This window comes from Lontra canadensis, unplaced genomic scaffold (assembly GCF_010015895.1).
Source record: "Lontra canadensis isolate GAN:19392208 unplaced genomic scaffold, GSC_riverotter_1.0 scaffold41, whole genome shotgun sequence".
Classification (NCBI taxonomy): domain Eukaryota; kingdom Metazoa; phylum Chordata; class Mammalia; order Carnivora; family Mustelidae; genus Lontra; species Lontra canadensis.
The window spans coordinates 15,163,286-15,177,527 of record NW_022631035.1 but is presented as its reverse complement, the minus strand read 5'-3'; the positions used below and the strand labels follow the sequence as shown (position 1 = coordinate 15,177,527).

General features: G+C 35.3%; 1 protein-coding gene across 4 annotated transcripts in view; it reads left to right on the top strand.

Annotated features, from left to right (window-relative positions):
- TANC2 (tetratricopeptide repeat, ankyrin repeat and coiled-coil containing 2) overlaps nt 1-14,242 on the top strand; it is a 363,824-nt gene that overhangs the window by 55,540 nt on the left and 294,042 nt on the right. For all 4 annotated transcript variants that reach the window (XM_032870890.1, XM_032870889.1, XM_032870888.1 and 1 more), the window contains exon 2: nt 172-265. In XM_032870890.1, the coding sequence (XP_032726781.1) occupies nt 199-265 (67 nt within the window). In that variant the 5' untranslated portion in view covers nt 172-198. The remainder of the gene's footprint in view (nt 1-171; nt 266-14,242) is intronic.

Below are 14,242 nucleotides of genomic sequence, written 5' to 3'. Positions count from 1 at the left end.
AAGGTTCAATTAAGTTAATTTAATTAAATGTTTTTGTCATATTGTTAAAATTTCTGTACTATATATTTAGACATAATTTAATTCCAGATAGTGCATTTAAAATTAATTATTAATAATATTTGAGTAGAAAATCAAGTTTTCTAATGTATTTTCCCATATTTTCTTTTACAGTCTTGTGAGTACTAGAATAACACAACCATGTTTCGGAATAGTCTCAAGATGCTTCTTACTGGAGGGAAATCGAGTCGTAAAAACAGATCAAGTGGTAAGTGACTATGTTATACTTATTCTGTGTGATATTTTAGAAAGGGAAGTTCTTTTAGGGATCTGAATTGATGCTACAACTTTATATTTATTAAATGGTTTGTTTAATTTAGAAAAAAAGGAAGTTTATATTCCTCTAGGCTGCCATAATCTTAATTAAGAGGTTGGAACACTTGAATACTTACCAGGAGCAGTCAGATAAAAGAAAGCTTGTGGAGGAAACATATATGACAGAGTAATTCTTCTGTGTACTACTTATTAAAAACTTTCTAGACCAAAATTTACTTTATGAATTAACATGTGATATTATTTCAGTCCTAGGCACTCTTTGGGGAAAGAGACTATAAAAATAGAAACTGTCCTCAGAGGGTTGTACAGAAAGTTAAATACAATGCAACTGAAATAGAATTCTGCAGTCATTAAAATAAAGTTTATTAAGGTTGGTTTAAGAATAAGGAAGTAATTCTTAGGCTTTTAAAGTAAAAACAAACAGAAATTATATATATACTTTTTTTGAGAAATGTTGAAGAGAGATGTACTAAATATTTGTTTTTAGCTAATGGGTTATAGATATATATTATATTCTTTTAATCTTTTCAATTTCCCAGTTTTTCTGCATTTTACAAGTTAATTTTCTTTTTTGACAGTTTTTGAGATTTGCCTTATTTGGTGAATGTTTTGGATTCACCTGAAGATAATGTGGATTCTGCAGTTATTGGGCACAGTTTAGTTAATGGTGGTATTCATGTATTTTAGGTCTTTATTTATTTTAAAGAAATTATTTACTGAGATATGATTAAATCTTATACTGTGATTATTGAATCATCTCTTTCTCTTACTTGTTCCTAACGGTTTTTGCTTTAAATATTTGGAAGCTATTTTATTAGATACATTGTCATTTAGAATTGCTCTGTCTTCCTGGTGAATTTGACTGTTTCACCGTAATGAAATGTCCTCTTTATTTCTAAGAATGTCTTTTGTTTGAAAGCTGACTTTGTCTAATATTACTGTAGCTATCCTAACTTTCTCTTGATTAGTGTTTGCATAGTATGATTTGTTTTATTCTTTTACTTTTAGCATTTCTATATGGTTTTAATGTTAATAGGATATAGTTGAACTTTACTCTTTCAGACAAGTTTTTTCTCTTAAGGGAGATGTTGGTTAATCCGCATTAATTCAGTCAATGATCTCTTTGGGTTTAAATATCACATACTTCAGTGTACTTTCTACTTGTTCTGACATGTTCTTTCTCCTTTCTTGGTTTATTTTATATTGATCAAAAACATTTTTTAATTATTCCATATCTCTTCCTTTTGACTTGGAAGTTACATATTCTTGCAATTCTTTGTGTGATTACCTTAAAGATTCAAGTATCCAAGTTTAATGTCAATTGGTACTTTCACTTTCTTCTTGGACAATACAAGAACATTAGGTTCTTTTTACCTGTGTATGTTTTTTAAACTCCACAAGACATTATTGTTGTTTTATGTAGTCACCATTATTTCAGTTTATCTACATATTTGATCGTTATATTGATTTTCATTCCTTCCTTCATCCCTTACTTTCTTCTAGTTGGAATAACCTTTTTAATCTGGAGAAGACTCTCTATCATTTCCTTTCTGTGATAAATTTACTTTTCTTTTTGTGAAAACGTCCTTATTTTGTCTTTATTTTTTATAGGATATTTTTGCTGGGAGTAGAATTCTAGGTTGGCACTTATCTTCCTTCAGCACTTTCAGGTATAGTTCATTGTCTTCACCACTTGAGTTATTTTTGGTGAGAAGTCAGTTGTTAGTCTAATTGCTGCCTCTTTAAAGTTGATCTGTCTTTTTTCCTCCTTTTTTTTTAGTTTTCTAGATTTATACTGATGTACCTAGAAGTGGTTTTCTTTTTTCTTTTCTCCTTTTTTTTTTTTTTAAAACTATTATTCAAGTATGGTTGGCATACAGTATTATATTAGTTTCAGGTATACAACATTCTCAATGCTTACCATGATAATTATAGTCACCATCTGTTGCCATACAACATCATTAGAGTGTTACTGACTGTATTGCCTATACTGTACTTTCCATCTCTGTGACTTATTTATAACTGAAAGTATGTACCTCTTGATCTCCATTATCTTTTTAGCCCATCCCCCCAAACCCCTCCCTTTTGGCATCCACCAGTTGGTTCTCTGTATTTATGAATTTGTTTCTGTTTATTTGGTTGATTGGTTTTTTTCTTTTAGATTCCACATATCAGTGAAAACAAATGTTACTTGTCTTTGTCGGATTCATTTCACTTATACCCTGTTCTGTCTTTTTTTTTTTTTTAAGATTTTTATTTATTTATTTGACACAGAGAGAGAGAACACAAGCAGGGGTAGTGGCAGAGGAAGAGGCTCCCCACTGAGCAGGGAGCCTGATGTGGAGCTCCATCCCAAGACCCCGGGATCATGACCTGAGCAGAAGGCAGACGCTTAACAACTGCACCACCCAGGCGATCCTTTTAGTGTGTATTTCTTGAGGACAGGGAAATTCTTTTACATAATCACAGTATAGTTATCAATCTCAAACAGTTTAACATTGATAGAATGCTTTTATCTAATCTACCATTTTCCAAATTTTGCCCGTTTACCCAGTAATTTCCTTTGTAGAATTTCCCCCCATATTTCCAAGATCTAATCAGGATAAGGCACTGCATGACTTGTGTCTTTCTTACTCTCATTCAATTTGAAATAGTTTCTTTTTGGACAGTTTTGAAGAATAAAAGCTCTCTGTCCTTTTGAAAATAAGCAGAATGCCCCTAATTTTGTGTTTGATTTTTTTTTTTAAATGATTAGATGCAGGGTATGTATCTCTGGTCTGAATGTTACTTAAATGTATTTTTTCCCCCTTGGGGCATCATAGCCAGAAACATATAATGACTCTGTCATTCATTAGTGATTTTGATGACCAAATCAAGGTATTCTCCATGTTTTTCTATTATATAGATACTGATTTTCCCCTTTCAACTGAAAAACAATTGGCAGATGGACACCATTTTATTTATGGTTTCCTATTCTTTTTTTTTTTTTTTTTTAAGAATTTTATTCATTTATTGGACACAGAGACAACAAGGAGGCAGAGAGGCAGGCAGAGAGAAAGGGAGAAGCAGGCTCCCTGCCGAGCAGAGAGCCTGATGCGGGGCTCGATCCCAGGACCCTGAGACCATGACCTGAGCTGAAGGCAGAGGCTTAACCCACTGAGCCACCCAGGTGCCCCATGATTTCCTATTCTTTGTCAGTATTCTCAGTCTTGTCTCTCGCCAAGTAAGGAGCCTGATGTGGCGCTTGATCCCAGGACTCTGGGATCATCACCTGAGCCAAAGGCAGATGCTTAGCCTACTGAACCACTCAGGTACCTGTGGATTAAATTTAGATTTAAAGAAAAGTTGCAAAGATAGTACAGACAATTCTCATATACCTCTTACCCACTTTTATCCGTTGTTACATCTTATTTATTATGGTCCATTTGTCTAAACTAAGAAACAAATGTTGGTACACTACTGTTTACTAAACTCCAGATTTTTATTTGGATTTCATTAGTTTTTCCATTCATGTCCTCATTCTGCTTCAGAATCCAATCCAGAGAACTACATTGCATTTAGTTATTTTGTCTCCCCAGATAGACTGAGTTTGGCAGAAGACAATAATTGACATCATTCCACTGGTCACTTTTTGATTACACACACACACTAATATATGTCAGATATCCAAACTGTCTCCACATTTGACATTTAAAGAAATGGTTTGTCCAAAATTTGTTTTGTGGCCTAGAACCATGATTTTCTTAGACACCTTTAGCTGTTCACTTTTGACAGCAGCACCAGCATTTTCTCTCACGTCACAACTTCATTTAACTAATAGAAATCAATTAAGCCATACTAGGGTACAGTTGTGGATAGTCTTTGCCCTGAGTACTGGATAAGTAACTTACGCACACATACTATCCTTATTAAAGGTAGGCATTATATTTTCACTTCAGCAAAATTACAAATTATTATATGCGAGACTTCTGAGTAGTACTGCTCTAGTAGAGATATTGTTAAATTCATACATGTCAAGGTTCTACTGTATTATTAAAGCTAATTCCTTTGATTAACTAGGTATTTAACTATGTCAATAATGGTTTTGGGGGTCTTATTTTAGTATTTATTCTTCTCCATGGTTTTTCATGTAAAATGTTTGTAATTTAGAGTAGTTATGTTAGAGTAGTTATAAAAATAGTGCTTTGTGTTCTGTATGAAAAGAACCCTATTGGTAGAGAAGCAGTACTTTTCTTCAAATGTACTCCAAGGCAGGAAATTCTAGAGCAAGAATAAATTTTGTAATTTAAAAAAAAAGTATGCTTATGGAATGACTTCATTAGTGTTTTCATCATTACTTTTTTCTCTAGTTGTTAATGAATAATTGGGTGGACTTTATTCTTTATATTAACTTTTGTTCATAGCTTATATTTAGGATTAATAAGGTGAGATTTCTCATAGGCATAATTATTTGGGTATTAGGAAACCAACTTAGTATTAGTTTAAAAAGAATTTGTAATAAAGAGAAGTTGTTATAATTTGTCTTTTATTTTTTTAAAGATTTTATTTATTTAACAGAAAGAGACATAGCAAGAGAGGGAACACAAGCAGGGGGAGTGGGAGAGGGAGAAGCAGGCAGGGAGCCGGATGCGGGACTTGATCCCAGGACCCTGTCATCACGACCAGAGCTGAAGGCAGATGCTTAATGACTGAGCCACCCAGGCACCCATAATTTGTCTTTTAAATAGTTGATCTGAACTTTTGTGTAGGTCACTAGATAACTATTTCACAGAAATAGATTTTATATCATATAATAACAGGTAAACTAATTTTATAACTGCTAATTTTTAAACTAGGAATTTTCTCAGGCATTGTTTTCCCCCTAAGGACATGTGAATATCAGCTTTGAATTTTATAACTTAATTCATATTTTCTATGTAAAATTGTTCTTGATGCATATAGGACTAGGTACTCCTCTAAGTTTTTATGAAAAAAAAATTGTATGACTCTCCTGAATTATGAGTTATAAAGGAAATACATATGTGTTTCTATGCTATTTAAAAGTTATATGTTTATATAGATCTTTTCTTAACTTTATTTTAATCTTATTACTTAAAATCATTCAAGTAATTAGTAAAAGTTAAAATATGCTTCTTTGATATATGTAAATGCTATTACTTAGTATCACTGTAATAATAAACCATCATTCAAGTATGAGCAGGAAAAATAACTGCTAATTTCAGATATTCAAGGACTCAGAAAGTATGGTACCCCAAGTATAACAAAGCTAATGGGAGAAAAAAACTTGAGGGTGTCTCCCAGCAAAGTAAGAAAAAAAAAAGAGGTCAGGAGTATAGAAAGAAAAGTAAGACAAAGTGAGTAAAACTTATAGTTAAATACAAATAATCACCAGGGGTGCCTGGGTGGCTCAGTTGGTTAGAGTCTGCCTTTGACTCAGGTGATGCTCTCTGGGTCCTGGGATGGAGTCCCACATTGGGCTCCCTGCTTAGCAAGGAGTCTGCTTCTCCCTCTCTCTCTGCTCTCCAACCCCAGCTCGTGCATTCTTTCTCTCTCTCAAATAAATAAATAAAATGTTTAACTATATTTAGTAAACTAATTTTATAACTGCTAATTTTTAAACTACTAATTTCGTAACTAATATATGCTAATTTCTTTTTCTTTTTTCCCTTCCTTCCTTCCTTTATTTTTTTTTTTTTTTTTTGCCTAGTCGAGTGTCCAGTACTTTTTTGCCTTAAATCTATCTGGATTTTTGTATTTAAGGTGTATCTCTTGTAAATGTCATGTATTTTTGTCTTGTTGTTAAGTCCAATTTGATTTTCTATTTCTAAATGGTATAATTAGTCCATTTACATTGACTGTATAACTTGATATGATTTGGTTTAAGTCTCTTATCTTTGTTTTACATTCCATATGTTCCTTGTTCTTTTTTTCCCTGCTTCCTGTCTTAAAAATTTATCAAAAATTTTTTTATATTCTATCCATTTTCTTAGCTGTTTTGCTATACCTTCTTGGAATTTTGTTAAAGAGATTACACAGGGATTACAGTCTGCATTTTTAACTTTTTATGATTTAACTTGAATTTTTATTTTACTACTTTCTTAGCACTGTAATGACCTTATGATGTTTAATTCTACTTATATCCTACTCTGTTGTCTTATATATTACTTCTTTTTTTTTATTTTTAAAAGATTTTTATTTATTTGATAGAGACACAGTGAGAGGAAGGAACACAAGCAGGGGAAGTGGGAGAGGGAGAAGCAGACTCCCTGCTGAGCAGGGAGCTTGATGCGGGGCTCAATCCCAGGACCCTGAGATCATGACCTGAGCTGAAGGCAGATGCTTAATGACTGAGCCACCCAGGCACCCCTTATATTTTACTTCTATGGCATGTATTTCATAGTATGTTATACTACTGTTGCTTTAAGCAGTCAGTATCTTCAAGATTTTTTTTTAAATGTCTTTTATATTAACCCATATATTTACCTCTTCTAGTATACTTCCTTCCTTCTTACAAAATGACATTTTAGGGGTGCTTGGGTGGCTCATTCAGTTAAGTGTCTGCCTTTGGCTCAGGTCATGATCCCAGTGTTCTGGGATCAAGCCCCACATAGGGCTCTCTACTCCACGGGGAGTCTGCTTCTTCTTCTCCCTCTGCCTGCTGTTCCCGCTTGTGTTCGCTCTCTCTCTCTTTCTGTCAGATAAATAAATAAAATCTTAACAAAAGAAAAATGGTGTTCTATGTGGGATTCTTCTTCACCCTGAAGAATTTCCTTTGCTTTTCTTTAAGTGTAGGTCTGCTAGCAGTGAATTATCTCAGTTCTTGTTTTCCCATGATGTTTTTACTTTACCTTCATTTTTGAAGGATATTTTCCTTAGGTGTGAAATTTTAGATTGATAATTTTTTTCTTTCAACACTTTAAAGATGTTTTCTATTATCTTTTGACTCTTATTGTTTCTGATGGAAGGTTAGCCATCATTTGTGTTGTTTCTCTACCCACCCTCCAAATTGGCATGTAATGTGACCTAATTTGGTCTGTTTGCTTTAAATTTTTTTCCTTCATTTCGGCTTTTATCACTGGGATATGATATTACCTAGGCATATGACTTTCATTCTGTTACCTTTTTTAGGTTTTGGAGAGCTTTAGTTTATGTGTTGATGTCTCATCAATTGTGGAAAACCTTAGCCATTATTTCTTAAAGTATTTCTTCTATTTTTTTTCATCTGTATTTTGGAACTTTGGTTTGTATATATTAGATTCTTTGATATTTTGTATATGGAACAGTGTTATTTTTGTTTTTTGTTTTTTTTTTCCTTGTTGTTTATGTTCGCCTGTCTTCATGTTTACTGATTCTTTCTTCTGCTCTGTCTAGTCAGCCGTTAAGCCCAGTTAGTTAATTCTAACTTAGCATTTTTCAGTTATAGAATGTTCATATGGTTCTTTTATTTTTTTATTTTTATTTATTTTTATTTTTAAAAGATTTTATTTATTTATGTGACAGGGAGGGAGAGAGTATAAGCAGAGGGAGAGGGAGAAGCAGACTCTGCCGAGCTGGGAGCCGGTTGTGGGGCTTGGTCCTGGGACCCCGGGATTATGACCTGAGCCGAAGTCAGATGCCTAACTGACTGAGCCACCCAGGCACCCCCATATTGTTCTTTTAAAGATAATAACATTTCTCTGTTGAAGTTTTCAACCCAGTTTTTTGTTTTTATTTTTAACGTCTTTTTTCTTAGCATACGTAAAAACTAAAAATAATAGCTTAATAGCTGACATCTTTGCTAAGACATGTAGGTCATATATGCATCGGCTTCTATTAATTATTTTGCCAGTTGATTATGGATCATATTTTCCCGCTTCTTCACACATCTCAACATTTTTCTTTTGTTTATCAGACGTTGTGTTTACAAGAACTGTTGTGTCTGGAGTAAATAATTTTCTCGAGAGAGGGAAAGCCTTTGCTTATGTAAGGCATCTGTGATGAGAGTCTGACCTTTTGGATTTCATGGACTATTGAAGTGGATAAGGGCTAGGTTATAATTCAGTTTGTTTCAATTCACATGTATTCCGTATGTCTAGGGTCAGATCTCTTTGTGTCAATCCTTAACCTTTAGCAGGACTTTGGCTAATTCCATCTGATCATGAGATTGTCATCAACTTTATTGTCAGGCTTCTAGTCCAACATATTGTTGCCACCATGAGCTTAGTAGAAATCCTGTGTGGAGAATCAGTGAGCATGGAGACCTGGTTTTTTTTTTTTTTTTTTTTTTTTTTTAAGATTTTAGTTATTTATTTGACAGAGATCACAAGTAGGCAGAGAGGCAGGCAGGCGGAGAGAGAGAGGGGGAAGCAGGCTCCCTGCTGAGAGAGCCCGATATGGGGCTCGATCCCAGGACCCTGGGATCATGACCTGAGCTGAAGGCAGAGGCTTAACCCACTGAGCCACCCAGGCGCCCTGGGACCTAGTTTTGAATATAGGTTCCCTCCATCTTCTATATTAGGAGCTGGTAAACTGTGGCCTACAGGCTAAGTCTGGCCTACCACCTGTTTTTGTAAATAAAATTTTATTGGGACATAGCCATACTCACTTGTTTATGTTTTGTCTATTTCTGCTTTTATGTTACAAGAACAGAATTCTGTAGTTATAACAGTGACTAATAAGTTTAATATTGGGGGGGTACCTGGGTGGCACAGTTGTTAAGCGTCTGCCTTTGGCCCAGGTCATGATCCTAGGATCCTGGGATCGAGCCCTGCATCGGGGTCCCTGCTCTGTGGGAAGCCTGCTTCTCCCTCTCCTACTCCCCCTGCTTGTGTTCCCTCCCTCACTCTCTTTCTGTCAAATAAATAAATAAAATCTTTAAAATAAATAAACAAATAAATAAAATGTTTAATATTGGGGTGCCTGTGTGGCTCAGTCAGTTTGGCATCTGACTTTTGATTTTGGCTCAGATCATGAACTCAGAGTTGGGAGATTGAGCCCTGTGTGGGGTTACTTGCTCAGGGCAGCACAGAGTCTGCTTGGGATTCTCTTTCTCCCTCTCCCTCCACCCCTCCCCCTGCTCATGCATGTGTGCTCTCTCTCTAAATGAATACATAAATAAAATCTTAAAAAAATGGACTTCAGGGGTACTTGGGAGATGCATTTTTGTTAAGTGTCCAGCTCTTAATTTCAGCTCAGGTAGTGATCTCAGGATTATGAGATTGAGCCCTGCATCAGGTGCCATTCTCTATGCAGTGTCTGCTTGATTTTTCTCTTTCCATCTGCCCCTCCTGCTCATGCTCTCTCTCTTTCTCTAAAATAAATAAATCTTTTAAAAAATAAAATAGACTTTATTTTTTAGGTCACTGTTAGGTTCATGGCAAAATGAGGGGAAAATACAGAGATTTCCCATATACCTCTGCCACCACATATGCATGTAGTACTCACTTGCCTTTCCTCTCAGTCTCCTCAGTGGTCTTCCTTTTCATCCCCTACCATGTTCATACTCTATCCAATTATCATTTCTGTCTTGAGAATAGATTTCATTTTTTGAGATATTTTACTTTGCTTGGTTTGGGTTGTTGTCAGTCTTTCTTGATAAGTATAAGCCCTACAAGTTTACTGACTGATTTCCAGCATCTAGAATATGCCTAGAAATTAGTAGATCTATAAATATTTGTTGAATGAATGAACAAATATACTGTTTTCTGTGATTCACCATCATCTGCCCTCACTCTCATCCTACTGCCATGTCAATTTTCTTAGCTAAAAAATTATTAGCTTGGCAGTACCTGACCTCACCTAACTTCTCAAGCCTTATTCTCTATAATTCTTATTAAGAAACTTCTACTTTACCTAAATCAGATTCTTAATCCTTTATATTATTAATGTTTTACCCCTTTGATCATGACATTCACTCTATCTGGAATAAACTTGCCACTTGCTTTCAAATTACCTCTTTAATCCTATCTAATCAGTCATTAAAGTCCAGCTTTTATCTCATTTTGGTTCATAATTATCAGCCTTTTGCCTCATGTGCTGTAGTGCTTATTGCCTGTATTCCTAATATGTAACTTCTGTTGTTTATGAACTTTATAGAAATGTTTTCCTAATATAGATAGGTTAACTATCTTATGGGTAAGGGATGTACACTTTTTTCTGTCCTCCCATCAGTTCAGACTGTCACTGTATTTACATTTTATATATCCTTATTTCATTGAAAGTGAGTATAAGAGGTCAAGTAAAGTTACTGGCTTTGTTGACTAATTCTTACCTTACATTTGCTTATGTTCTGTTTCACAAAAGCAGATGACTTTAACATATCTTACCTCATTTAATCTGTATAGCAAATACCATGTTATTTTACAGATGAGAGAAAAAAGACTTGCTCAAGATAAAAAGACTTTCTCAAGTGTCTACAGCTAGTAGACAGCCATAGTAGAAACTTGAATTTTCACTTTTCATATATTGCTGTCACTGAATAAATGAGACAGTTAGTAATGGAATTAAGTCTAAACTGAGATCTGAAAACTGTATCTTTTCTTTGAAGTAACAAGTTGGATGTTAAGAGATTTTAAATTGCTAAGGATTATATCACAGCAACAAGTAGGCCAGAGTTTAGTGGCTTCTTGTGGTAGTTGAGAGAGATTTTTTTTTTAAGTTGTGTGCATTTTTGCTCTTTGATTTTTTTCCCCTTATTTTTCATGGAAATGTTAAAAATGGGTACCAATTATTTGCTGTGAGTTGACTTGTCAGTTTCTTATATGTTTATTATTTGAAAAATTGCCTTAAATGTAAACCAATATTAACATCTCTCCATGACTTTCCTGATTATTTTATTATTATTATTTTTTTTTTTTGAGAGAGAGAGAGTGAGTAAGGGGGTAGAGGGGCAAAGGGAGAGGGGGAGAGAATCTTGAGCTAGTTCCATGCTCAGCATGTCACAACCCTGACATCATGACCTGAGCTGAAATCAATTGTCAGATGCTTAACCAGATGAGCCACCTAGGGTACCCCTGCCTTTCCTGATTATTAAATGTACAGTAATACAGTTGAGGTTAATTAAAAACAATATTTTTCATGCAGCAGAATATTGATCTCAATAATTTTTCTGCCCATACACTCCTGCAATATTTACTAAAAATATTAGGGATTCTCAACTAGAGTGGCAAATATAAAGATGAGAATTGGGCAAGTTAAGTTAGATAATGCTTCCCTTCCAGTTGTGGATATTTTCTCCTCTGTTCTTACTGGCTTAAGGTAGAGTATTTGGGTATAGTCAAGTGGGAGAGAGAATTAACAGAATGGAATGACAAATAGTGAAGGCCATAGTGAGAAATTACAGCAAGGAGATGCCCCCTACCCTTTCTTTACATCCCTCTTATTATTTTGCATGGTCAACCCTTTTATATTCTGTCTCTATTGTAATTATCACTATTTATCTTATTGTATATCTTGTTACTCTGTTTTATTATCTCTCTTTCCTACTGGAAAGCAAGTTTCATGACAAGTTCATTCTCTTTTCCACTGCTATATCCTTAGCACAGCCCCAGCACCTAGTAAGCACTTAGTGGTACTTGTTTTATGAGTGAGTTACATTTGTAGGAAAATACTTCTGGGATCAGTGCATAAAATGGACTGTAGTGAGGAGATCCTAGTTAAGAGATGATGAAAAGAGTAAAGAAGTGACAGTATGACCGATGAGGTTACATAGGCAGACATTTTTGAGGTAAAATAGAAAGAACTTGGTTACTAGAATATCTGGGAAAGGAAAAGAATGAGCAGAAATAGTTTGTTCTGAAATTTCTGGCGAGAGAGACTAGCTAACTAGTGACATTGCATGATTTTGGACCCATATTATGTGTACAGTGATCATATATTAAATGAATAACTATCCAGAGAGAAGCTTTTACCTTTGCATAGAATTTTTTTCAATTTTAATTAATTAATTATTTATTTATTTATTTAAATTTCTTTTCAGTATAACAGAATTCATTGTTTATGCAACCACACCCAGTGCTCCATGCAATACGTGCCCTCCATAATACCCACCACCAGACTCACCCAACCTCCCACCCCCCCTGCCCCTTCAAAACCCTCAGATTGTTTTTCAGCGTCCATAGTCTCTCATGATTCATCTCCCACTCCAGTTTCCCTCAACTAATAGAATTTTGCTAAAAATATAATTTATTTAACTCTATGGTTTATTTCCATTCTTCTGGGTTCCTTTGTAGTCTACCCTTATTTGAGCTTTGGAATTATGCTTCCCCTGGGCTTTAGGACAAATTAATGTTACAAGCCCTTTTAGCCCTGCACTACAATTACATAGGCCAAAAATTCGTTTCCAAGGTTGTCTGTTTTCAGTTTCCATTCTTTTTGCTGAAGATGGAAGCCAGGGAAATCTATGTAGGGTTTTTGCTATCAGCAGAAGTCCTTTTGTGACTCATTCTTTCCAGTTTAAGGGATGTTGTTTTCATTCTTGTAATTAGTTTGTGCCTATCCTCCAGGTGCCCATTCTTTGCCTATTGCACAAGGTGCTTGAAATTTAAAATACTGATTGAAGTTCCTCTGAAAGCTGTCTTCAGTTATTAATCCAGTCATATATTTTAAACAACAATTTTTTTTTTTTTTTATAATTTTATTTTTTATAAACATATATATATATATATATATATTTTTCCCCCAGGGGTACAGGTCTGTGAATCTCCACGTTTACAAACTTCACAGCACTCACCATAGCACATACCCTACCCAATGTCCATAACCCCCCCCCAACCCCCCTCTGCCCAGCAACCCTCAGTTTGTTTTGTGAGATTAAGAGTCACTTATGGTTTGTCTCCCTCCCAATCCCAACTTGTTTCATTTACTCTTCTCCTACCACATTAACCCCCCATGTTGCATCTCCTCTCCCTCATATCAGGGAGATCATATGATAGTTGTCTTTCTCCGATTGACTTATTTCGCTAAGCATGATACCCTCTAGTTCCATCCATGTTGTTGCAAATGGCAAGATTTCATTTCTTTTGATGGCTGCATAGTATTCCATTGTATATATATACCACATCTTCTTTATCCATTCGTCTGTTGATGGACATCTAGGTTCTTTCCATAGTTTGGCTATTGTAGACATTGCTGCTATAAACATTCGGGTGCACGTGCCCCTTCGGATCACTACGTTTGTATCTTTAGGGTAAATACCCAGCAGTGCAATTGCTGGGTCATAGGGTAGTTCTATTTTCAACATTTTGAGGAACCTCCATGCTGTTTTCCAGAGTGGTTGCACCAGCTTGCATTCCCACCAACAATGTAGGAGGGTTCCCCTCTCTCCGCATCCTCGCCAGCATCTGTCATTTCCGGACTTGTTAATTTTAGCCATTCTGACTGGTGTGAGGTGGTATCTCATTGTGGTTTTGATTTGTATTTCCCTGATGCTGAGTGATATGGAGCACTTTTTCATGTGTCTGTTGGCCATCTGGATGTCTTCTTTGCAGAAATGTCTGTTCATGTCTTCTGCCCATTTCTTGATGGGATTATTTGTTCTTTGGGTGTTGAGTTTGCTAAGTTCTTTATAGATTCTGGACACTAGCCCTTTATCTGATATGTCGTTTGCAAATATCTTCTCCCATTCTGTCAGTTGTCTTTTGGTTTTGTTAACTGTTTCCTTTGCTGTGCAAAAGCTTTTGATCTTGATAAAATCCCAATAGTTCATTTTTGCCCTTGCTTCCCTTGCCTTTGGCGATGTTCCTAGGAAGATGTTGCTGCGGCTGAGGTCGAAGAGGTTGCTGCCTGTGTTCTCCTCAAGGATGTTGATGGATTCCTTTCTCACATTGAGGTCCTTCATCCATTTTGAGTCTATTTTCGTGTGTGGTGTAAGGAAATGATCCAATTTCATTTTTCTGCATGTGGCTGTCCAATTTTCCCAACACCATTTATT